Source organism: Podarcis vaucheri (genome assembly GCF_965113315.1).
Source record: "Podarcis vaucheri genome assembly, chromosome: 4".
NCBI lineage: Eukaryota > Metazoa > Chordata > Lepidosauria > Squamata > Lacertidae > Podarcis > Podarcis vaucheri.
In genome coordinates, this window is record NC_138762.1 from 25014447 (window position 1) to 25041129 (window position 26683).

General features: G+C 46.5%; 1 protein-coding gene and 1 long non-coding RNA gene across 6 annotated transcripts in view; one reads left to right on the forward strand and one right to left on the reverse strand.

The window, feature by feature from the left end:
• The first annotated feature begins 1188 nt into the window (after positions 1-1188).
• On the forward strand, positions 1189-13386 carry LOC309531103. Of its 2 annotated transcripts, XR_014219077.1 has the most exons (3): positions 1189-1511; positions 10375-12105; positions 13301-13386. It is a non-coding gene; the product is annotated as an uncharacterized lncRNA (long non-coding RNA). The 2 variants fall into 2 exon arrangements; XR_014219078.1 differs by lacking the exon at positions 13301-13386 and having other exon boundaries at positions 10375-12584.
• Positions 13387-13491: 105 nt separating this feature from the next.
• ARHGAP20 (Rho GTPase activating protein 20) overlaps positions 13492-26683 on the reverse strand; it is a 79827-nt gene continuing 66635 nt past the window's right edge. For all 4 annotated transcript variants that reach the window (XM_082220413.1, XM_082220415.1, XM_082220414.1 and 1 more), the window contains exons 9-15: positions 25043-25231; positions 19106-19251; positions 18763-18924; positions 17344-17453; positions 16788-16977; positions 14285-14399; positions 13492-13831 (exon numbers count right to left, since the gene is read on the reverse strand). In XM_082220413.1, coding sequence (XP_082076539.1) covers positions 13572-13831; positions 14285-14399; positions 16788-16977; positions 17344-17453; positions 18763-18924; positions 19106-19251; positions 25043-25231 — 1172 coding nt within the window. In that variant the 3' untranslated portion in view covers positions 13492-13571. The remainder of the gene's footprint in view (positions 13832-14284; positions 14400-16787; positions 16978-17343; positions 17454-18762; positions 18925-19105; positions 19252-25042; positions 25232-26683) is intronic.

Consider the following 26683-nt stretch of genomic DNA (forward strand, 5'->3'; position numbering starts at 1 on the left):
TGTGTCTGTCCTTCCCTAAATACGCCTGGTGAGTTCATACCTGAAGCGCATTTAAACAGGAGAGTTCCCTGACTTACGGGCAGCATCCCTCAGGTCCAGAGCTAGCCGTGTCGGCCTCCACAAATGTTTTCACTTTGCTAGTACAGCTGCAATATTGTTGTCACAGTGGATACACAAACCAATTCATCCACATTTACACAGAAGGGGGGTCTGCATCATTCTTGGGTTCCAAATGGGACACGTCTACCACATGAGGCCTATTAAGCTTGGCACATGAGCTCAATTTGTTAATGTGAATTGTATGCTGAAGATGGACTTCCCTTCAACGCGAGGGCTGCCCTGGGCTTTCATCACATCAAAATATTTCTGTGGCTTGACTGAAAATGTCAACTGTTTCTAGGGGACAAGTAGGCGGGTACCTGTTTCTAGGGGACAACTAGCCGTAGCCAAGCTTAAATAGTTCAGAAGTTAGCCATTCAGTGACCTTATTTAAGAGACGCGTTTTCAACACAGAAAACATTTCCCTTCACTTGATCCTGTTGTCACTTACGATTCAAGTCAAATAACCTGTTATGAAATGCATTCTGCCGAATGTTCCTGTAATTCCAGTGTTGCCACAGGAGTTAAATTCTGACGCGATCATATTTTGTACTTAACCACAGTGAGCTTGGTTTACAGAGGAGAAGTCAAAACTGGAGACCCTGGTGAAGTTTTTGAATACTTGATGCTGGGTTTCACACCAATTCCCTCAATGTGCTCAGGCAGTGCTCTTACCCTCTTGTCTACTATTTCCTCATATATGGAATGAGGCTGCAGGGAGGATGAGCAAATATAAAATATTACTCTTTTTTCTCTTCTTTTTTACCAAACTAAGATAAGAAGGGAAGTATCTCTAAAGTTTTCATTGGCATACTTGCTTGGGGGGGGGGGGAAATAGATTAACACTGGTTGTATTTGCAAAAGAAAGAAAAAACCATTTCTTTATGAAAATATAAGCTAACCTATTCAACATAAAAGAAAACAAATATTGATGCTAGATATTTCATTGCCGGAACAATTCACCACAGGCAAAACTAGATGTGATAGTAAAAGTCTGGCTGCAACTGCATGTTCAGTATTAAGTCTTAACATCTGGAAGAACTGACCTCATAGCATGACATCATCATGATATTCTTCACTTGTGGCCCATAGCAACCAATGATGTGATAGGTGGTTTTCACTTGATCATCACCATCAGGTATCTTGCCAAACAAATTCAGAGTAAACTTTGTTGGAGCACCATATACAAAGATGATGTTCTACAGGTCAGCCCAGACTCTGAGCTCTTCATCTGAGGTCCTCCTTCATGTGCCTCCTGTGTGAGAAGTTTGGATGGTGGCAACACAAGCATGGGCTTTCTCTGAGGTGGCTCCCCGCTTGTGGACTACTCTTTCTAGGGAGACTCACCTGGCACCTTCACTACACAGCTTTAACCACGAAGCAAAAACATTCCTTCTTTCTCAGGGCTTGGAGTAAGTAAACAATCAATGACCGTGTGTGTGGCTTATTGCTTTTGCTTGTTACTATGGTGTGCATTTTTGTGTTTTCATGTTGTGATCTTTGGATGAAGGGCGGCATGGGAATTCAGTAAATAAAAACAAATAAAACAAATAATTTTGCTGTAACGTCACTTTAAATAGGCCTATTCTGTTTTGCCAGCAAAATGCTTTAATCTGCAGGACCCTGGATTTATGTTATGTTTCTCCTGGCAGCCAGAAATCCGGGCAAATATTGCCACTCAAATAGTAACCAAATCTGCTCAGGCTTTGTATTGAGAATCCGTTTTTCCTTTCAAAGCGTTTGGCCTGGTTGTGTCTGTTTCATCACAGCCAGAGGGTGATGGATATCCCACCTCCCCTCTTAATCTATCACAGTTTCGCAAGTCCAGAATACATTTCACATGTTGTCAGCATGCTGCACCAAGGCTATATACATTTGCAAGTATGTAATTATCAGATGGCTGGTAAATCATTGCCCACCCCTCCCCTCCCCTTACATAAAAACAACACATTTCATTTATAGTGATAGTGCTTAATATTGTGTTTAATCAAAAATGATCAGTGGTGCCCGCCTGCTGTTGCAGCTGTTGATAAATGCACAGGAAGTGTACTTTGAAACAGGGGATGTAAAGTATTTTGTAAGTAATGAGCACTGTATTTATTTACATCATACTTGGGATGTAAATTTCTTGTTGGGGGAGAGGTAGTAACTCTGGTGGGGGACACACATTGTGCTCCTTTTGGGGTAGTTTGTCCACCTTTGGTCTCTACCTCACCTGTGGCTCCTAGAAGCTGTCAGCATACGACAGCAGACTCACCCCAGGAATGGCTTCAACTGGCCATTTAAAGGAAGTGAAGGTAGCTGATGGGTCTCAAATCCATGGCTGAGTTAGGGACTTCCCCTGCATGCAAAGACAGGCTTTGACCAATTGAGCAGACGAGACCAGTACTGGGTTCACTGGTCAAGAAGGCACGTGGTGTGGAGGGAAGTGAAGGGCAGTTTGGGCTCATCAACCTGGAAAGGTAGCCCATCTAGGAGAAAGAAAACTCTGACCCTAAACATCCGCTGCCTTGTGGGCTATCTTCGGGAGAAGGAAAGACTAAGGAGTAAATCCTACACAAATCTGGCGTGGAGTCACCAAGATGGTTGGTTAGCACCTTGTATGCCTCCTTCAGGAAAGTCCTGAAGCCAAGTTGGTGCCGAATGTATTGCTCTGCTTTCCTTTGGACCACATCATTGAGGTCGAGAGCGGGGTCTTGTTGTCTGGGCAGCCCAGGACCTCTATACACACAGGGGAGGTCACTTCAGTGCCCCTAATGCAGTGGTCTGACTTCACCCCGAGAGGCACATTCCATTGTCTCTCGAGACAGATGGATGCCAACAATTTGAGATCAGACTTTCCTGCCAGCTATTTCAAAGACCATATTTCTGCCTGAGGAAACTATGAAAGTGGACTTACTTTAGTGGAGATTTCTCAGGCAGTATGCACTAGGGATGCAGCCTTCCCTCTTATTGGTTTTTTTATACCAATGCTTTTCTTCCAGCAGAAGAAACACAGTTTGCTTTCCTACAGTGAAGGCTGGTTGCCCAGAGCTATGGGGGTGGAATGCAGGGAGGCTAACAGTAGGTGGCGCCAGAGTCAATGACAGACAGAGGAAACCAGCCCTACTTTGGCCCTCCCTGCAGTTCTACACAAGGGTTTAAGAAGGAGGAAGCCAACCATAGCTAGAGCCACCCCCTGGACTAGTTGTATGTAAGAGCAATTGAACTGGGATGCAATTTCATACCACTGAGATAGCTCAGTTAATGCATGAAGGGGTTAAGATTGTAGAGTTCTGTTCCTAGACTTGGCTGGGTCATGCCCCCTCTTCTCTGTGAGGAAGTGAAGCTGCTTCTATTCCCATTCTCTTACTCTCTCTCCACACCATGTAACCGACCAAGACGGACATGTCTGAAGTTGGTCCAAGTTCAGACTGCATGTCTGAAATACATTCTGCTTGTTGCACACAAGTAATCCTCTTATGTTATGCTTGCTGCTGCATGGAATAACACATGAACCTGACCTTTGGATTTAATAAGTAAAGCTTTTAAGCTTTTCAACAGTGTGTGTCCTGTTCATTGCTAGAGGGGTAGAGAGAGGGGCAAGAGCTTTAAAGCAGACTAAACAGGATATGCAAAAGAGCTGAACAATCTCTATTCCACACTATGCTGCTGCTTAACTCCAAGAGTGTTTTAAACTCTGCTAAGGGCTCTGTCCTGCTGGAAAGTGTGCAAAGCCCCACATTTTGAATCTAAACACTCAGCTATTTCTTTTTTTAATTACTCGCACATGGGTCAGCTCTATTTCCCACCTACACAGAGTCTTAACCCATGAAAGAAGACAAAGGGCAAAACAATTTTAAGCCATTTTAGTAGATCTTGTCAGAAAATCAGGAATGAGTTTTTCAGCTCCCCCTACCACAAATTTTGACACCATCCCAAACTATTACAATGAGAAAGGATAACTAGACATCCCTTCTGGATTCTTCCATATGCTCAGATAAACATATGGTATGTAGGCTGCATTGAGCCCACCAAACAACATTCTCCTCCCCTGGCTCAGGAAGTCTTTGCTAAAATGATGAGAATCTTAGCATGCCATGTTTCTGAAGCCTCACATTTTCAAGGAAAGGTCATGAAGCAACTGGTGCCAGGATTACAGCCTTTCACCCTGTTATGTACTGAGTTGAATAGGATCCAAACTGAAGCAGTCTGATTGGTCCTAGAACAATAGGATCCAAATTGCAGCAGTCTGATTAGTCCTAGAACAATAGGATTCAGAATGCAGCAGTCTGATTGGTCCTAGAACAATGCAGCAGTATGATTGGTTGGCAGGAACCACCCAATCCTGCTCCAGATAGAAGTGAATCCACAACCTGATTGGCTTACAGTAGAATTCCGGAATTAGCCAATCATGTGCAGCCCATTGTGTAAATAGTGTATATAAAGCAGATACTGTGAGGGGACATCCATTCCTCCTCACCACTATGAGCTGAATAAAGAGCATGAAATCACTTTGCGACTCTGAGTATATTTCACTGGCGACGAAGGTGGGATCCCGCTGAGCTGACTGCCACACAGCACCGCAGCACCACCACCTGCCGCACCGCTGCCTCGCACCGTGTATCCAGGCTTCAGCTGGATCCAGGAACTCAGAATGGCAGCCAACAGCAGCTTCTCGCCATTCAACCCAGCATCTGGAGACTGGGAAGCGTACGCCTCCCGTTTCACCTTCCTCCTAGAAGCCAAAGGGATCACCGACGAAGACGACGCCAAGAAGAGGGCGATATTCTTCAGCGTCTGCGGAGAGGAGACGTTTGAAATCACCCGGGCTCTCCTTGCGCCTGAAGACGTCGCTACTGTTCCATACAAAACAATAATGGAACAGCTGAAGGGGCACTTTTCGCCGCAGCCCTCAGTGGTGGCTCGTCGAAATGCCTTCTACGCAAAGCGACAAGCCCCTGGGGAAACCATAACTGGGTTTGTGACCTCTCTCCGCCAAGCCGCCCGGTTCTGCAACTTCTCAGAGCTGGAGAACATGCTTCGTGACCGCCTCGTCGGTGGCCTGAAGGATGAGAAGCTGCAACGACGCCTCTACGCTAAGAAGGACCTAACGTTCCAGGTCGCTCTGGAGGAGGCCCTGGCAATGGAAGCTGCTGAGAGGTCGACGCAAGAGGCACGGCCGAGCCTGCCATCCCAACCAAGGGTCCACCACGAAGACCTCACCGACGACTCAGGATCCGACAGGGAGGAGGTGCACCGAGTACAGCAGCGCACTCAAGCAGCACACAGACCACAGCTGCCTCAACGAGAAGGAGGAAACTGCGCAAGCTGCGGAGAGAGTCACGAGAGGAGGACCTGCCGTTTCCGCAACGCAGAGTGCAGGCAGTGCAGAAAATCGGGACACATCGCCCGGGTGTGTCGGGCTCGGCCCACCCGACACCAGGCATCAGATGACCAACCCAAGAGCCCCAGGTCCCGGGGCCCAACGCACCAAGGCAACTCGACAGAGCTCACGGACTGCCAGGTATACCAGTTGCCCCACCCCAACGTAGAGAAAATTTATGTAGAGGTACAGATAGAGGGGGCCCCATGCCGCATGGAGCTTGACACGGGTTCAACTCTATCTATAATCTCGGCAAAGACCTTAAGGAAACTGTGTCCTACTGGGGGTTCCAAACTCAGGCCGGCCCCATTCACCCTCCGGGACTTCCAGAAACGTAAGGTCCCCACAATGGGGGTGGGGACCTTCAGGGTGCAATACGGAGGGCGGACGCGGCAACTGGACTTGCTTGTGGTCAAGGGCCCCTACATTAGCTTACTGGGATTGGCATGGTTTGGACCACTGGGGCTAGCTGTCACCGGGGTGAACCACACTAGCTTACAAGTGGACGTGGAAGCCATATGCAAGGAATTTCCAGGGGTTTTCGACGGGAATTTGGGACAGTATACGGGGCCCCCCATTGCGCTACAGCTTGACCCCGCAGTACGACCGGTCAGGCTCAAGGCCCGCCGGGTCCCGTTCGCCTTGAAACCCCATATAGACGAGGAATTGGACCGACTTGTGGAGCAAGGAGTGCTGGAGCCGGTGCCCAATGCCCCCTGGGAAACTCCAATCATCACACCCGTCAAGCCTAATGGTTCGGTCCGCATCTGCGCAGACTACAAATGTACCATAAACAAGGCCCTCACGGCCCACGCATACCCAGTGCCAGTGGTCAGCCATGTCCTTGCCACCCTGGCTGGGTCGAAAATTTTTGGCAAGCTGGACTTGGCCCAAGCATATCAACAGCTGCCAGTAGATGAGGCCACAGCAGAGGCACAGATGATTGTGACGCACAGAGGAGCGTTCAGGGTAAAGCGGCTGCAATTCGGGGTCAGCGTGGCCAGGCATATTCCAGAATCTAATGGACTCTCTCCTTAAAGGGATTCCTGGTGTCACCCCCTTCCTCGATGATGTGTTGATTGCCGGGCCCACACCAGAGGAGTTTGAGGACCGCCTCCGCACCGTTCTGCACCGTTTCCAGACGGCAGGTCTCAAGGTGAAGCGGGAAAAATGTCTATTAGGAGTGTCTCAGGTGGACTTTCTGGGATTTATGGTGGACACAGAAGGGGTCCACCCAACTGGGGACAAGGTATGGGCCATTTGTGATGCCCCAGCGCCCAAGAGCAAGACTGAACTTCAGGCCTTCTTGGGACTATTGAACTTTTACCATTCCTTCCTCCCCCACAAGGCGGCGGTAGCGGAGCCCCTACACAGACTCCTGGACAAGCGGGCCCCTTGGGTGTGGGGCCAGCGCCAGGAGGCCGCATTCCAGGCAGTCAAGGACTTGCTTGTCTCAAACTCTGTCTTGGCACACTTCGACGAGAGGCTGCCGGTGGTGCTAGCATGCCACGCCTCACCCTATGGCATTGGCGCTGTCCTGGGGCACCAACTCCCGGATGGAAGAGAGGTACCGGTGGCGTACTTTTCCCAGACACTCAACGCAACCGAGTGGAACTACTCGCAAATTGACAAGGAGGGTCTGGCAATCGTGAAGGGAGTAAAAAATTCCATGATTTCTTGTACGGGCGGCCCTTCACCGTGGTGACTGGCCACAAGCCGTTGCTTGGCTTGTTTGCCCCCGAAAAGCAGACCCCCCAAGTGCTGTCTCCTCGCGTCCTCAGGTGGTCAATTTTCCTTGCCAGCTACCAGTATGCACTGATTCACCGACCTGGGAAGGCGATGGGCCATGCGGACGCCCTCAGCAGGCTACCACTGCCGGAAACAGGCCCTGACCCAGCACCTGCACAAGAGGTTATGAGCCTGGAGCTGCTTCCCGACCGCCCCATTCAGGCACAAGAAGTTGCACACCATTCCAAGAAAGATAGGGTCATCTCCCGGGTCCTGGACTGGGTGTGGAGGGGATGGCCCAGCAGCAGCCCCGGGCCAGAATTCGCCGGCTACACAACCCGCAAACATGAACTGTCGGCCCACAAGGGGTGCCTGTTATGGAGAAGCAGTCGTTGTTCCCCAGCCCCTCTGCAAAAGGGTCCTCACAGCCCTACACGAGACACATCCAGGGGTAGTAAGAATGAAGGCCCTTGCCAGGAGTTATGTGTGGTGGCCGGGGATCGATGGAGAGATAGAGGCCTGGGTCAAACACTGCCAGGCCTGCCAAGAATCACGCCCAGATCCCCCAAGGGCCCCAGTCCAGTCCTGGGAGTCCGCCCGAGCACCATGGTCACGCCTGCATGTGGATTTCGCTGGCCCCTTTCAGGGGAAAACATTCTTCATAGTGGTGGACTCCTACACCAAATGGCTGGAAGTCACACTGGTACCGTCCACTTCCACGTCCGCAGCCATCCGGGTACTACGCAGGCTGTTTGCAACCCACGGGCTCCCTGACACTCTCGTCTCAGACAACGGGACTGCATTTACGTCAGAATTCCAAACCTTCACAGCACAGAACGCCATCCGCCACATCCGTTCGGCACTGTTCCACCCTGCCACCAATGGCCAAGCAGAACGCATGGTGCGGACCACCAAGGACACCCTTCGCCGCATGATGCAAGGGGACTGGGAGTACCGCCTTGCCACATTCCTTCTAGCACAGCACAGCACCCCCAGCTCAACAACTGGCCGGAGCCCCGCTGAACTACTAATGGGTCGGCGCCTTGCAATCAGATTGGACCGCCTTCACCCCGATAGAGTTCAGGATGAGGTAGTGGTGGGGGAAGGCAGGAACCCCCGGACCTTCGAGGCCCAGGACCCAGTGTACGCAAAGAATTTTGGGGCAGGCCCAGCATGGGTACCCACCACAGTCACCAGGGTCACTGGCCCAGTGTCGTACGAGGTGCTAACGGATGGGGGGCAATGCTGGTGCCGCCACTGCGACCAGATACGGCGACAATTCCCGGGAGAAACCCAGGAGGAGGACAGGTCAGAGGAGTCCCAAGGGAACAGCGGGGCAGTGAGGCCCATAGAGCAGGAGGGGCCAGCAGGAGAGGCAGAATCAGTAAATACAGAGAGGACCCGTGAGGCCGAAAGGACACCAGAACCAGAACCACGACTGGGCGAGCCGGTTGCACCAGACCAAACAACCTCATCACAGCCAGCATCCTTGGAACACGAGCCAGAACCTGGAGCCCGGACCAGGGAACACCCCAGGCCGCAATGCACACGTAGGCTGCCGGCATACCTTGAGGACTATGAATGCGACCTCCCAGGCAGGACTGGAACTTAGAGGGGAGGGGTGTTATGTACTGAGTTGAATAGGATCCAAACTGAAGCAGTCTGATTGGTCCTAGAACAATGCAGCAGTATGATTGGTTGGCAGGAACCACCCAATCCTGCTCCAGATAGAAGTGAATCCACAACCTGATTGGCTTACAGTAGAATTCCGGAATTAGCCAATCATGTGCAGCCCATTGTGTAAATAGTGTATATAAAGCAGATACTGTGAGGGGACATTCATTCCTCCTCACCACTATGAGCTGAATAAAGAGCATGAAATCACTTTGCGACTCTGAGTATATTTCACACCCTCAGCCCAGAAGGCGCCTGTTGCTTTTGATAGGCAGGTGTTTCACTGGTTGTTGTTCTGTCACAATGGCAGAGTGACTTAAACCATTCCAGGCAGGTTTAAGTAATACAAAAAGGGAAGGCAGAGGTGAAGAGGGGTAACAGAAATGAGAAGCAATTGTACCAGAGGGAGCAGCGAGGGAATGAGAAGGAGCCACTGTTTTGCAATCTGAAAAGATAGATGGGGACTGAGTTCACATGTCCACAAACCAATTTTAGACTTTCAGTTATGGATACATGAATGGTAACGTAACTTGTGAGCCAAGTGCGATAAATACCTTGTAACTGCACCATCCCCTACATACTGATTGCTGTGTTCTGCAGGAGAGAGCATCCTGCAAATAACACACTATAATAGAATCATGGAGTTGGAAGGGACCACAAGGATCACCTAGTCCAATCCCCTGCAATACAGGAATCTTTTGCCCAACATGGGGCTCAAACCCACAACATGGAGATTAAGTGTCTCATGCTCTACTGCCTGAGCTATCCCAGCTTCAAGGGGTCCTTTTCAAAATTGGGCCTTTAGGGTGGTGGCACCTACTCTTGGGGACTCCCTCCCATTGCACATTAAACGGGCGTCTTCTCCATTGGCTCTTTGGCCCCTGCTGAAGGTGTTCATTTTCCAACAAGCATTCAAAAATCTTTATCCCAGTTGCTATCAGTTCTGGATCTGAGTTGATTTTATGCATGTGTTGCTCTTTTAAACTGTTTATATTTACTACCGACGAAAGTAGAATGGAGGGTGAAATTGATGGACTATGCAGAATTAGATAAATTAACAGGAAGGATTCGAAACCTGTGGGACCAGAGATTCTTAGAAGACTGGAGTAAATATATGAATTATCTGAAAAGTAATTGTGACGAACAGATTACGCTAGTAGGTTTGCAAGAAGTTTTGTAAGGTGGACTGTTTGAAATATTGCATGAAAGACTATGAGATGAACTATTAGTTAATGATAATTAAGAGTAATAGAGAAATTAAGAAATACAGAATAAGTGATAAAGAACAAAAAATCATCAGAGGTGTTGATGGAAGTCTAAAACATTGTATAAGATGAAAGTTATGTTATATGACTATTGGAACTGATATGTTAACAAATCAATAAAAATGTATAAAATAAATAACTAAACTGTTTATATTTAGTTTTGTTTTGTCTTTTTTAAAAAACCACACTGTTTTTATTTGCAATTGTTTTTAACAGTTTTTATATATGTTAATTCATCTACAGGTGTCATTATATTGCAAATTGCTCCAAGCTACCCCAAGAGAAGAGGAGAGGAGCAGATTGTTTAAACCCAGAACTCTTTATAACAGCAATTGAAGATGGATGTCCCAACCTCCTCATCATAATCACTGAACCAGAGGATGACCGGACATGGATCACCCTCAATATAACTTCCAATATTACATGGATAACTTCCAAGTCATCTTCAGGAATATCCAGCAAAGGTGTGGGGACTCTTGCGTGACTGCAATTTATTTCTATGAGGACTGCAAAGGAGAAAATTATTTATGAATTGTGCTCTCTATTTTCAAAGGAACGTCTCATTCTTTGAAGAGATAAACATGAAAAGTCACCAAGAAGAATGCCATTTGCCCAGCAGTTTTCATCCCAGCAGCTTTATGGCAAAAATGTTATATTTATTTCAAAATACACTACTCAATGGATACACATCACCACCAGAGCCCGAACCACCCAAAAAGTTAGCAGCGTTTTTTGCAAGTACAAAAATACACATTTATTTCAGAACATATACAATAGCAAAGTTTTATCAATATATATTATACAATCCTAAATACAATTCACAAGGGAAAGAAAAATGTAATATCCAAATTAAACACAATAAGGAGATGCACACAAAACGTGGGAGTTGTAAGTTATAGGAGGGCAGGATTTATGCTTCAATTAAAAATGTCCCTTTTTTTTGATGAAGAAAATTACTTCTTCTTTCCTCTTGATTGTGCATTTTACCACCTCCACTTACACTGAATATTTGCCATAGCAGTGAAAAGAGAGCGGGGGGTCTTCAATCCATCTGAGATGGGTGTAGATTCATCAGAGTGCTGTCGTGATGGAGATTTATGGCGGAAGCCCACAGAAATGGACACTGGCTGAGATTTGCTTGGCAACTTGATTTGTTGTGGAAGATTTGTGGAAGGTCTTGGGGTTATGGGGACTGATGTGGGCAAAGATGATCCAGAAAGCCATAGCAGGGAACAGAGAGATGGTGTTGAGAGCTCATTGAAGACCCTGAAGGGGAGGTGCCCAGGGATAATAAACTCACCCTTGAGCAAATAAGTAGAGGTGGTGAGAGAAGGCAGTTCGATCCATCAGAGATGGGTGTAGATGCATAGCCTGACGTGGAGAACAGAGACTCATTTTCAGAGTGGGCCATACGCCTTGGAGCTTTTGGCTGAGCAAAGCAAGGAAGGGGAAGAGGAAGAAAGCTCTTCATTTCCCCCTTCCCCTAAAAGGCAGCCTTCCTCCCTTAATCGAAGTGCTGAACAGGTGCTGTCTTCAGCACTGATGGTCAATGGATCATTGATGGAAACTTAAACGAAACTCTGCCTTAAGAGTGAAACTGCCTTAAAATAAATGTTTAGAATGTACAGGAACGGATCAGAGAAAAACTGAATAGCAAGCACGTATATAATTATTTGCAAGTGCTGTAGAATCAAGAGTTTCTCTTAAGGCAGATGTGATATATAGAATGTTATAATGGGAGGAACAAGAGGAACTTCTTGAGGGTGGACCTGCCGAGGGAGGGCCCAGTTGGAGCTTTGTAATAAACTAGGTGGTTTTCACAACTATTTTTCTTTGCTTGAGGGCTTCTGTCATCGTACAGCTTCTGACAGAAAATAAATGGAGATGGTGAGAGAAGGCGGTTTGATCCATCTGAGGTGAGTGTAGATGCATCAGAGTGCTCTCTTGATGGAGATTTGTGGCGGATTTGGGGGGGTCCTCTGCTTCTGCAATGTGACACCATGGCAATCCAAGAGTCATAAAGGCCAAATGCCAGAGATGTTTCCACACTTTCTTGGTGGTCCACCTTGGATCAGGGGTTGGCTCTTTCCCTGGCTTGCGTGAAAAGAGTCTGGAGTGGCCTCCTCACAAAAGCCCTGCTGGTCTCCACCCCAGCATGTGGCTAAAAAGCAGAGCCTCCACCGTGAAAAGCTGGACACTTCCTGCTTGGAGGCTCTTTCCCTTTTTTGAAGAGACGCTTATCCTTGACTTCCATTGGACCAAACGCCTTGGAGCTTCGAAAGAGCAAGACGATACCATAGCTATGGAGCCCAGAATGACCAAAACTCTGCCTTAAAATCAAGAGTCAAGGATAAGTGTCTAAAGGAAAGGCTGCTGAGCTGCCCAGCTCCCTCAGAACTACTCTCCTGGCATCCAAAGGATACACTTCTGACTCCAAGGTTATTTTAACGGGACAGTTCTTTTTCTCGATCCATGGTGGAGGCTCTGCTTTTTAGCCACAGCTGGGGTGGAGACGAGCGGGGTTTTTGTGAGGAGGCCACTCCAGACTCTCTTCACGCAGGCCAGGGAAAGAGCCAACCTCTGATCCAAGGTGGATCCCCAAGAAAGTGTGGACATGTCTGTGGGATTTTGACTTTATGACTCTTGGACTGCCATGGTGTCATATTGCGGAAGCAGAGGACCCCCAAATCTGCTGCACCTCATCAGGAGAACACTCTGAGAGCGAGTCTGGGTGTGTCCTTTTTTTGCCGAAGAAAATGACTTCTCCTTTCCTCTTGATTGTGCATTTTACCACCTCCACTTACATTGAATATTTGCCATAGCAGTGAAAAGATCAGAGTTCCTTGTATTTCTCATCCCAGCTCTGTGACTAGTGGGTTTCCTTAACTCAGGAGGAGTTTCATTTAAGTTTCCATCAATGACCCCCCCCCCCCAAATCCGCCACTAATCTCCATCAGGAGAGCACTCCGATGCATCTTAAAAACGAGATCAAGAGAACAGGAGTAGGGACTCCATGTTGACCCTGAGTGACACTGATTTGGACCCGCCGGAAGCAGAGGACACCCCCCCGCCAAATCCGCCACAAATCTCCATCAGGAGAGCACGCTGATGCCTCTGTAGATTGCACCAGAGTGCTCTCTTGATGGAGATTTGTGGCGGAAGCCTGCAGAAATGGGCACTGGCTGAGATTTGGTTGGCAACTTGGCAGAAGATTTGTGGAAGGTCATGGGGTTATGGGGATTGATGTGGGCAAAGACGATCCAGAAAGCCATAGCAGTGAAAAGAGAGATGAATCGAACCGCCTTCTCCCACCACCGCCACTTATTTATTCAAGGGTGAGCTTATCATCCCTGGGCGCTTCCCCTTCAAAGTTTCCCCTTGAAGACCCTGAAGGGAAAGTGCCCAGGGATGATAAGCTCACCCTTGAGCAAATATTCAACTTAAGTGGAGGTGGTGGGAGAAGGCGGTTCGAGAGCATCAGAAATGGGTGTTGATGAATACCCAGACTCACTTTCAGAGTGCTCTCCTGACGAGGTGCAGCGGATTTGGGGATCCTCTGCTTCCAGTAGGTCCAAATCTATGTCACTCAGGGACACCACCTCTTTGCTCCCCTCCTCTTTTTTATTGAGGTTTGCGCAGTCATTCAATTCATTTTCCAAACTGTCGGATGAGGAGTCATGCAGACGAACAGAAGAGAGATCTGCAAGAGGATGAAATAGGTGTCAGCACACCCTCAGGTGTCACTCACTCCATCAAAAGCAACATCGCTTAATTAAAACATAAGCAGAATTTTATCCACTATTTTGCAGCAGGCAACGTATTTCTTAATCTAATATTCTTAATATTCTTAATCTTAATATTCTTAATCTAAATTTGGTCCTTCTCACATCCATCCTGTGATGGTTCAGAACAGAGGCAGAGGAGAGTAGACTTGCTGCAGGCTGCTCATTCAGCTTTATGAGATTTGATCCCAGGAGCCTTGCATCCAGACCACACATTGCCCATTTCCCTGCACCATACTGTGACCTGGAGTACGTATTACAACCACTATGGAGAAGATGCCAAACAGGCTTCCTATGGAGTCCAAGTCAAAATGCTAGATGATCACTCTCACTCTCTCTCCACTTTACTTTTTAAAAAAAGTTTCTTTTACCTGAACTATCTTCTTGGTTCTCATTTTGGGGCATCATGGCTGCAAAGATGTAATTAATTTCATCCCCAAAAATCCTGCTTCCGTTTTGAATCATAAACTCTATGAGGACAGAAGCCTGCAAGCAAAGAAAAATAGTTGTGAAAACCACATAGTTTATTACAAAGCTCCAACTTGGCCCTCCCTTGGCCGGTCCACCCTCAAGAAGTTCCTCTTGTTCCTCCCATTATCACATTCTGTATTTCACATTATGTAGCACATCATTTTTAATTCTGGGGTTGTATGCTATAGACAAATGTGCACTTATGCAAATGCTTCTTTTACAGAAAGCATATACCGTATTTTTTGCTCTATAAGACGCACCAGACCATAAGGCGCACCTAGTATTTGGAGGAGGAAAACAAGAAAAAAATATATTCTGAATCCCAGAAGCCAGAACAGCAAGAGGGATCTGGCTTCTGGGATAGCCTCTTGCTGTTCTGGCTTCTGGGATAGCCGTGTGAAGCCTCTTCAGGACAGCGGGATGAAGGCTCCCCCTGCCCGGAAGAGGCTGCACACTGCTAAGGCAGAAGCCAGGACAGCAAGCAGGGCTCCGTTCCTCCGCCCGCTTTGCAGGAGAGCCGCTTCGCTGAAGGGGCGCTGCGCAGCTCTCCCTCTCTGCACAGCGCCATTCGCTCCATAAGACGTACTCACATTTCCCCTTACTTTTAAGGAGGAAAAAAGTGTGTCTTATGGAGTGAAAAATACGGTATATGTATTAGCACGAACTTTTTAAAGCAAATGAGCCTTCCTCCCAGTCCCTGCTGTTTCCTTGGCACAGGACAGGCTCTTTCCACAACGCCTTCCTCTTCTGCTTAGCGCTAGAACATTTCCCTTGCCTGCCTGCCTCCTGTCATCTGTTGTGTGCTCTCATTTCTGTGCCAGTTCTTTTCCTCCCACACAAATCCTCCTAGTTCAACCTGTTTGTTCTAGGCTGCCTCCCAAAGACTGGACTGGAATCTGAAAGTGCCCTATAAGAGTTATTGGATGCATATGGAAAGCAGGGTGGGATGACTGGTGCTCTTGACTTTAATAGCACCTAGCTAAACATCTGTGCGGGCATGTCTTTTCAGTTAACAAAAATAACATTTATTCATTTTGGGGGCAAAAGAGAGCACAGGAGGCACCATTGGCTTCAGGCAAATGCATGCATTCAACAAAATAATTTGATCCCCTCTTCTTCTTTTTTAAAATTAAAACACTTCAAGCTGCACACTGGAAGCTGCACATTTGTCTACTTGTCCACAAACAAAGAAAAACTCTCTGCACAGAGGGGGAAGCGTCTTTCTCTCTTCCTCAAATAAAGCTTTCTACAAAAATGTTGATTTGTGTGTGTGGGAGAATATGCACACACACACAAGCAAACTCTGAGATCCATCTAAGCTTCCTGTCTCTAACAGAGACATTAAAAAGAAATGTGCATAGCTTTTGTCCTTTTTGCTACAACAGCACCTTGAAGCTGGGTGCTTGGGGGTGGGTCAGTGTCGTGGTGGTGGTAAGATTTCCTGAAGCTGTGCCCCTGCCCACATATTTCTGCTGCTTCTGGTGCCGGTTCATATGGTCCTACTGCCAGCAAAGGTTGCATTCCTTGCTGCTGCCAGGGGTGGCTGGGTGGAGAAGGCTTTTTGTTCAGTGCTTCCTAGTTTCAACTCCAATGGTGATTCCAGACAGACGGCAGAAAGCATTACTTCCTATTCCTGACCTCAATCTGAGCCATGCAGTCACATTTCTTGTCCTCACACTAGTGTCTTGTGGGTAGAAGGAACTAGGAAGCACTGAAGAAATTGCTCCAAGCAAGCAGGTAGCGCAAATGGCACCAGGAGTGAGGAAAACTCTTTGCCACTATTTGCATCCCACCTCCCATCTTGCAACTGTGCCTTCCCAGTACAAAAGTTGGAAGGATCATTTTGGCTCATCACATATCTTCACCGTCTCAATAATACAGGTTAGTAGTCAACCAAGGTTTACTCAGAGTAGACCCACTGAAATTAATGGACATATTTAAGTGAGGTCCATTAATTTCCATGGGTCTACCATACCTAAAACTTAGCTGAATACTGCTCACAGGCTCATCTGTTTCTTCAAAAGCAGCTGTGTATGACACCTAGCTCTAGAGGCGATCTCTGAAGAAGGAACAGGGTATACTATGGTATTAGGTTAGAAACTTATGACGTTCCTCACCACCTCCTCCCAAGTAACACATCTCACCAGCTTTTTGGCCAGGTGCACAGAGCAAGACCAATGAAGTAGGGAAAGTAAAACAGGTAATATAATGGTGGAAAGATGTAAACACTGGAGCTTAAAAAGCTGTGGAAAATCAGGAGCAAGGGATTTGGGTCTGAACTCACTAAGGTTGCCCTGCCTACACAGCAAATAGCTTAATTTTAAGGCAGACTAACTGGCCCTTCTGCCACTTTATGGGAACCTCTGAAGCAGAACTTCTAAGCAGAACTGTTTCTTAGCCTACTTTCATGGTGAATTCTTCTTCAGTCCAAGAGTTTGTGGCAGCTGGTAGCCAGAGTAAGCTGGGTCCAATGCACACTGCTAAATTGAACGCAGTCATCTTATTGTCTTCAGACTGCCTTTCTATGCTGTGTAGGACTCCAAACAGGTACCGCAGCAGCATCACGTTGGCTCCAGGTAGTTGTTCCATTAGCCTAGCAACACACAAAACACACAACTCTTCAGAACACAAGACTGTTTGCAAAAATTTCACTCCGGACTCTTCCTTCTGCCATTCCCCAGCCTAGCCTCCTAGCTACGCCAATCTGGAGCCCACTTCATGGTAAGTGGAAATCCACAAAGGAAATAAATCTCATTCTATTTTAAAGCACAGAGATCTGAACCGTATATCTTCTTTCCTGCCATGCCATGAACAGGTGAGAATATTGACCAGGGGACCAAAATGGAATGCTGAAGAATCAAATCTAAATTTATAAGCTTGTCTGCAACAAGAACATTCTGCTTTTTTTCTGGGTATTCATTTCTGGAAGCAGCAGAGGAGGTTACACAAACAATTCTACCTGTGGGTGCTTTTTATCTTCTCTTCATCGTTCCCTTCATCCATTAAGGAAACCCACTGATCACAGAGCTGGGATGAGAAAACGCTGCCTGGGATATTGCGCAAAAAATCCTGAGGAAGAAGGAAGAAACGTATGGATGAGCAACCATTTGTGGGGGACTGTTTCATAAGAAGTAAACTATGGAATTGCTGGAACAAAATCCCTGTAGATCATAAGATTGTCTACTAGTGCATCAATGAACAATTTTGGTCCTGTCTAAACCATTTCAATTGCTATGGATGGATTTGAGTCATTTCTCACAGAGTAAATGAAACAGTAGCTAATTACTTCATAATGCTAAGAACAGCCCTGCTGGACCAAAGGTCTGTTTAGCCCAGCATTCTGCTTGCACAGCGGTCAACTAGATTCCTATGGGAAGCTCATGAGCAGGGCATGAGTGCAACAGCACCTTCACTGGTTTGAGACTGAAAAAATTAATCTGTTATCAGCCAGTGCAGAATAACAAACAAAATGTTGTCTCAAAGTCCAACACAGCCAGGGTAGCCTTATGCAGTTCAGCACCTCTTGGCCCAACCAACCTCCGAGGCTTACTACACAAATCTATTTGGATAGCCCCTTTGAGCCCTTGGAAGAAGGGCAAAATTCCAAAGGAGCAAATAAAATATTTCCTTATGTATTAAAGAAAGGGTGACCAATGCAGTGCCCTCCAGCATGGCCAGGGATGATGGGAGTTGGAACCCACAACATCTGGAGGGTGTCATGGTGGCTATTTTTTCATCCATCAGCAAGTGTTTGGCATCAAGCACCTGCATTTTGAAACCTATCCCACTCTGAAGTTATCCTGTGGCCCCAGTTATTCCAGCTTACTCTCCCATGAGTAGCTCATTCTATTTACTAACATTTCTTTTAATCTAGACGCCACCACATTCCATTACAGAACATCCTGAAAGCCACCAGGAGGCTCTATGATAAGACACTTGCTCTGATTTCTCTTTCTCTCTCCTTACTAAGATGTTACCTTTTCTTTAAAATTTCTAACAAGGTTTGTTTTCTTTTTTTGAAAGCCCTGTAAAATCACAGGACCAGGCAGGAATTTCTTTACCATCCTGGCCTCCCATCCCTGCATTGTGGACCTGCCCATAGAGGAGAGTAAGTGATCTATCATGGCCACAACAAAAGGCTAAAGGATGGCTCAGTTATGGAAGAGCAGTTCTGAATTGGCTGCCCAGAGGAAATCCTATTCTTGAGCCCAAAAATAGTTCAAGAATGCCCATAATCCAGTTGTTGATAAGATCAACACAGATGACTATTTTGGAAGTCTAACTTGGTTCAAAAAAAGAAACATCCTAGGCTACAGAATCCATAACATAAATCTTAGAGGGTGGCAGAGGGGATGAAGGAGGACAAATGCCTGTCTACCTTAAGCACAGAGGCTATCACCAAAATGGACTCGCCGAGTAAGTTCACTTCAGCTCCCGAATCAAGCTTCTCCTTTAGCTCTCTGCAAGATTTTGCACTTGCAGAACGTCGGAAAATGCCCTCAGTGAAAGGCCCCTCTTGGTTCAGGAAAGAAAGCATGTCCTGTTAAAGAAAAAGAAATATATATATATATGCATATTTAGGGTTGCCATATGTCCTATTTTTCCAGGATACGTCCTCTTTTTCACAGGCATGTAAAATGAGTCGTCATAGATAATCTCAAAAAAACAAAGGGATTCTGCTGAAGTTCAGTCACCAGTCACTGAATGTATGGGATACTTACAAAGATTGGCTTGGGCAGCTTGTCTGGCAGAGGGTGTCCAAATAGCTTCCCTTGGGCAGACGTTGGGGAAGGAGGAGCTTCGGCACCCCGCCAAAAGGCCCAGTTTATAGTGGATCTTTTCCTTTTCAGTGGCTTTTGGCTACACTCTGCAAGGAAAGAAAGAGGTTTCCTGTTACACTACACCACACAAATTAATGTCATATCCTTTATTTCCTTCTCTTTAGTGGTTGCGATGAACCAACCGTCGTCCGTTTGGCACCCACACTATATGGTAACGTGCATGGGTTTAAGAGGAATTCCTAGAACTGTGCTTAGCCATGGCTGCATTCATACAATGAAGGGCATATTTTTAAAATCCAGCTCACTAAGGCCTTCTCCAGATGGGTATTTTGCAGCTACATTCCGCAACATGCTCTTGACACAAAAATATTGCATTAGGATTGGATTTATAATAATAATAATAAATTTTATTTATATCCCGCCCTCCCCAGCCGAAGCCGGGCTCAGGGCGGCTAACAACAATAAAACAGTATAAAAGTATGACATAAACAACACTCTAAAATCATTCATTATAAAATTAATTAATTCAGGCCACTGGCAACCATTGGGCCAGAGCTCCGCGAAGATTGCCGAGGGAGGGAGTCAGGCTGTGCCCTGGCCAAAGGCCTGGTGGAACAGCTCTGTCTTGCAGGCCCTGCGGAAAGATGTCAAGTCCCGCAGGGCCCTAGTCTCTTGTGACAGAGCGTTCCACCAGATTGGAGCCACAGCCGAAAAAGCCCTGGCTCTAGTTGAGGCCAGCCTAACTTCTCTGTGGCCTGGGACCTTCAAGATGTTTTCATTTGAAGACCGTAAGTTTCTCTGTGGGGCATACCAGGAGAGGCGGTCCCGTAGGTACGAGGGTCCTAGGCCGTATAGGGCTTTAAAGGTTAAAACCAGCACCTTAAATCTGATCCTGTACTCCACCGGGAGCCAGTGCAGCTGGTGTAGCACCGGGTGAATGTGATCTCGCAGCGAAGACCTCATAAGGAGTCTCGCTGCAGCATTCTGCACCCGCTGGAGTTTCTGGGTCAGTCTCAAGGGCAGCCCCACGTAGAGCGAGCTTTATTTTGCTATACTTCCCCAATACTACAACAGTATTACTGCTGGGGGGGGTGTAGTGCAATGCAATGCAATGGGATCAACCCCGCTACCTCAAATATTTGTGGCATGAATAGTTATAGTATTTCAGTAGGAAATTACAGGACATGCACTTATTGCAAACAAAGCATATGACCACCCTGAAACTTTTGCAGGTGCAGGTAGTTTTTGTTTTTCCTCATGTTGCTTTTCCTTCATAGGGGGAAGGAGAACAAAAAGTCTACTTATGTCCAATGTAACTGTACAAAAAGGCGACAGCTTCTGATTGAAGCTTTAAAGTTCTGATAATACGCAGAATTTCAAGCGCGTGTACCTCCTCCAGCTCTAGCCACAAGCCCTTCCATCTCTCAAAGCCACCATCTTGGGAGTGTATTATAATCTAAAAGGCAGACTAGAAACCCATGAAATAAAGAAATATAATAATGATAAAAAACGGCAGTGAGATCACTAGAACCAAAACAGTTCCCCATCCCTGGCCATGTTATACAGCAAAATATTGATCATGCAATATTACCCTATATGATTTCAGGCAGGGGGAAATTGTTTTTGTTGTACAGCATGTAATTACAGAAGTTCGCTTTAACTATGGGAATGGGAAGAATACTTTTAGCTAAAAGCTTAAAAGTCAGCAGCACTTGACTGATAAATGTACTTTGCTTTAAAGCTTGTTTTAAACTTGTTTCCACGAAACATTCAGTGATGTAAAAATGAAAACAATACCAACTGCATAGCAGCCTGGTGAAAACTATCACTGCTTGGCTTGCTTTTGAATGCAAACTTTGGGGTAGGAGTTCTTTGCTTAATTGTCTTTCCAAACCATGAGATCTAGAAACTTAACCATTCAGGAATCTGTTGCTGCACTGGGTGGCAGTGTCAGCAATCACCTTTCTGGAGCCCAAGGCCTCCAGACTCAGCAACCAGCTGCGCCCTCTGTGTTACCATGGCAGCTGGCCAGAGGAGAGAACAGCAGTAGCAGTTATCTTCTTGGAACCAGAAGCAGTTGACGTAACCCCAAGTTCACGAAGGCCCTGCTGATTTTCAATATGGTTGCATCAGGCAGATACCGCAGATATGTACAGCAGCATTTTGATCTGGGCAGTTTCACTTTCAACCCCTTTCCTATGTGAGCTCCATGGAGGAGTGCTGGGTTGCAGCTGCTTAGCACTTGATAAGTTAAAACCAGCACCTGAAGAGAATGGGGGAAGCTGCGTAGGCAAGAGAAGACAAATGTAATTTGCATCAATGTACAGTGGTGCCCCGCAAGACGAATGCCTCGCAAGACGGAAAACTCGCTAGACGAAAGAGTTTTCCGTTTTGGAGGTGCTTCGCAAAACAAATCTCCTATGGGCTTGCTTCGCAAGACGAAAATGTCTTGCGAGTTCCTGCGGGTTTTCCCCCCCTCCCCCCTTTTTCTAAGCTGCTAAGCCGCTTATCAGCTGAGCCGATAAGCCGCTAATAGCGCTAATCCGATAATCCGTCAATGGGCTTGCTTCGCAAGACGAAAAAACCGCTAGACGAAGAGAATCACAGAACGGATTCTTTTCGTCTTGCGAGGCACCACTGTAATTGGGATGAAATCGATCCAAAAATACTGGGTTGTATCCAACATTACAGCTCTACTTGTGCAGCAGACTTCTGTGTTTCTTCAGTTACTAAGATTTGAGACCCAATGACAGTGCTCAGTTGCCTTGTAAGAGACAGCTATATAAGTAACTTGGAGGGCAGACCCTCTGCAATGATAAAATACATGACATTGATTGTTAGCAATATCAATATAAAAGACTGTGTGGAGAAGCGAATGTTGGGACATCTGCCTATGAACTTTGAGGGGGTGGTGGAAACCTGCTCAGAAAGGAAAGGCTTCTTTTACCCAGAATGGTTTGGATATATTTTTGTAATCAAGTTGTGACTTGGCCAGTGTCAAAAAAACAGAGCTGTAGAGTTGCAAGGCAATGCACATCCATTTTGGAAGCAACTGTCAATCTAATTCCTATGCAAACGTATTTCACACTGCTGGTGAATTCTGGAAAGCCTGGGCAGCTGCCATATGGCATCTCAGCAGGCAGAAAAGATGTCCAGAAGGAAGTACAATGAGACAAAGGAAGGTCAGGTTCTGTAACAAAAGCCAAAGACATCTGCAATAACATTTTTAAAAATAACAACCCACTGCTATATGCAGCTCCCAATACCCTCCTACTGACATATATATATATATATATATATATATATATATATATATATATATGCTTTCGTAGATTTTCACGGGTACAGGAATGCAGGTTTTGGTGTCTTCGGGTGTCTTCCCGTGTAAGAGTCGGGGTGTCTGTGTGACGTTTCGACGAGGTCTCACTCGTCATCTTCAGGCTGGTGCTTTCGGCTTCTTGTTACTGGAACAGAGCTGTATATGTTGATCATATATATATGATCAACATCTGCAGCAATGATGCAGCAACAGACTATTCTCTGGATTCTGGACTGCTAACTTTTAACAATTGTAGAGGCTAAAGATAGCAAAGATATACAACCACTTCACAAAGCAACAAAGCTGGGAGTTTCAGACGCTTTGCTCAGATTCTTAAGTTTCTAGCCATCATTGTTTCAAGAAAAAATAATGAATATATGCACGTCCGGTAGGGTTTACTGATCAATGCTTCTTATTGTAGCACTGAATAACCACAAGGGGGTGCTTCTGTTGCCAAATAACTCCGCAGAGAACAGAGAACAAACTCCTGATGAACACAGAAGAACAGGACCTACATTTTTCGGCCTGGCAGGAAGCGTCTGCCCAGACCAGATGGAAAAGATAAGCTATAAAGGGTCATAATATGAATGTGGATAAGAAGGGGCAGTGTGCGGATGCAACAGAGATACTGGAGGTTCAGAGAAGCATTATACGAAGCTTGAATGTGGAAATTATCAGCACCCCAAAGAAAATAAAGAAGAGAATCTGAAAGAGGTCTTTGTAGAGGTCATAAGAGAGGCTAAATTTGGAAACTACTTCCGCTTTCACAAGGAGGGTGCCCTGGTCAATGCACTTGGAGCATTTTGCTGACTGTGATGGGTAAGAGAATAAACATGTCCTTTATACTTGCAAAGTTGCTTCAGAAATAGCAAGCCATGTGGCAAGGAGCCTGGGCAGGAGGGCAGAGGAGGCAGGTGTCTTCTGTGACTTGAACAGCTATGCTATAATACACTTGCTTACATTAGATAGTGGCATTACATTCTGTTACGCAAAAACAATGCAAAGCTGTAGTCCTGAAAACAGTAGGCAAAGTCTTCTATGTATTGTTGCGTGCAACTCCAATCTCTGAGCAGCAAGAAAGTGCTGAGGCGCCTGTGATTACCCGGGGTTCAGTTTCCATGGAATTATGGTCAGTGGAGATGGTGGTGTCTTTAGGATATACGGTTTCATTTACCCATATACACAACCTGAGCACAGGCTGAAGGAGATCGCACCGTCAACATCCCAACAGATCTTGCTTCCCCACCAGGTTTCCAGGAAAGCCCCCGTAGACACAGTTTGAGATCAGCACAAAGCAAGTCATGCTTCTGTGTCCCCAGCTTTCAGTTTCAGCCAAATTCTTATACAGACAACTCTCTCTTGCACAGCCCCACCCCCTTGTCCTATGGCTGTCCATCCTAAAATGATGGTAGCATCCAGTCAGGTGAGATGGGAAATGGTCCATCCATTCATGTCTATGGCAACAGAGCCACCTCTTTGGATATAGCAAATAGCAGTACGTAACTGGCCAACCAAAGCCATTATCTTAATGAACTGTTTTGGCTGGTTCAGCAGCCTCTTCTACAAGATTATAAACAGGGCCTGGATGGGACCCAGCGTCTCATCCAGACTGCTCCACTCACCAGATTCATAACTGGAAGCTTATCTAGCATTTCATCTAGCAAACAAGCTTCCCCAGCATGACTGAAAGCGGGGAAAGGAGAGAGGTGTTGGTGGGGGGCTAAGCAAGAGAAGTGAGTGGCTGCATTCACCACTGGCTCCGGCTCTGGCCAGAGTCTGTAGGGAGCCCTTGACAGCTTGCATCTGAGGGAGTGCAGTTCTCAAAAGAAGCCCATTCCCTCCCGTAGGCCAAAGTCATAGAAAGTAACAGTGAGAAGATCAACGGGAATCCCATGGGGACTGCATGGGCATTCCAGACCACCTTCCAGAATCCTCCTCTGCAAATGTTCAGGAGTTCCTCAACTCACAAAAAAGAGGTTCCAGAAGCCACAACCTTTGATGCAACACTGCAATGAGAGAGTTCAAATGTACAGTCCATCCCCCATTCACCCCCCCTCGTTTTAAGTATTGTTACTTCCCCAAGGCCCTCAAGAGGAGACCAGATTTGTGAATTGATGTTATGTAAATAAATTGCAAAAGTATGGATAAACCATTCAGGTAAGCCTTGAGAAATGTTCACTTATGGAAAAAACAGAAGAAAAAGGGACAACTAGACCCAATGTGTTCTCTCTTTAAGCCAAGGAGGCCTTCTGAAGCTGAAGTAAGATTGCTTTGAACAAAAGCTTTAGTCATTCACAAGCACAGACTCTATAATGAAGAAATCTGGCCATTTCCTTGGGAGCTTTGGCTGGCTTCACGTAAGCTTTGGTCTAATAAGAAAAGAATTCTTAAAATACCCCCACTTCCACCTAACCCTGGAGTAAGAAGTTTGTTTGGCACGACCCCCTGTCTAGCCTGCCCCTGTGCTTCCTTTTGCCCATTCTCCAGGATGGATGCTGGCTTGCTACCACACAGAGTTAATCTGACAAATGTTCTCTGGACGAAGCAGAGAGACTCACCATTCAGCTCATGGCCAGTGGCCAGGCGCCTTGGCTTGATTACAAACTGGCACTGGCGCTCACGGGGCAGCTGCTCAATTAGGATGGCCTCCTGAACTTCCAGAGGGCAGACGCAGTCCTTTGATTCCTGGGTCTGAGGCAAAGTGTCACGAATGTGGCTCATTTTAATTCCGAATGGATACTCGTGTCCTTATCAAAGAAAGAGGAAGAGGGTTTAATTTTCACCGAGTGGCGGTCAGGCAACGAATGAGCACCTCCCAAGGATGCTGCAATGATATTTATTATCTCTTTAAAAACAAAGAAAGAAAGAAAACACACAGCAGCCTTAGAATAAATGCTCTCTACCAGACTTACACTACACTATTATCTCCGTGCAATGTTTCTTCTGATAAGCCTCAGTATCTGTTCTCCCTCATTTCCCGAAACCTTAGCTAGCAGTTTGGTGCTCATTTTACTCCCCTGATTTTAGACTGCTGCAGCATGGCATGTCCCCAGGTTGGGGTTCCCTCTCCTCCACTGTATTCCTGGTTTTCACTCTCCTGCCCTCAACAGTCAGTCACCATTACATGGGCACTGAACGCATTCAACCGTCCTTGGGCTGCTTTGGCTCCCAAGCCTTTAGGGTTTATCGAAATATTTATTTCCCTTACTTTGGCAAACTTCAGGGTTCTCCCAAGCCTGCTGTTTTGGCTGCATGAGCCGAAACATCAGAAACAGAGGGAAATGAAATGCCCCATACATGTGCATTTTGGCACCGGCCAGCCAAAGGATGTGTTTCTGGTGGCCCAGTTGACCGGATGAAGCTTCAACATAGGGCTCCTTACCCTTTGCTGCAGAGATGGGGAGACTGGGGTCATACTGGCTGGGGCTGGAGGGAATTGGGAGCTGAGCCACATCTGGAAGGCACCGGGTTCTGCATCCAAGTTCTTAGTTTAGCTTCTTTTCCCCATTTACTTCCATCTTTCCCACCACAAGACCTTCTTGTACCCTTTAAGACAAGGTGCTGTCCTCAGGTGCAATAGAGATCACTGTTCCACCGCCAGTGCTGAAATAATACCTAACTGGCAGTCCTATAAACTTCTGCATCTGGAATTGGGAGAGGCGAGGAATGCCATCTTCTCTGTTTCCCCAGGCACCCAAATGTTGCATTGCATTTAAATAGTGCATTTTTACTAGAAAAAGAGGTGCTGGAACTCAATTTGAACATCTCCCTTGTTCTTTTATAATGGCAATGGCACCCACCTGAGAGGTGCCCAATCTGATTTCTGGCAAGTTCAGGCTGGGGAAAAGCCCTTCCTCTAAATTACATTTCTACCTCACCTTTTCTCCAAGGAGCTTAAGGTGCCATACATTGACCTTCACCTTCACAACAACTATGGTAGGCTAGGTTGAGGAAACATGACTGACCCAACATCCCAGTGCACTTCATGGCTGAGTGGGGATATGAACCAGGATCTTCTGAGTCCTAGCCCAACGCTTTAGCCACTACACTACACTGCCCTGGGCTGGATCTGAGTATAGATCTGTCAACTGCTACTAGCCATGGTAGCTAAATGGAACTACCATGGAGACAAACAAGTGGGGGTGTTTGTGAGGCTGCTTGGGAGCTTCCAGGTGCATCAGTCGGGCCACTGCTGAGTT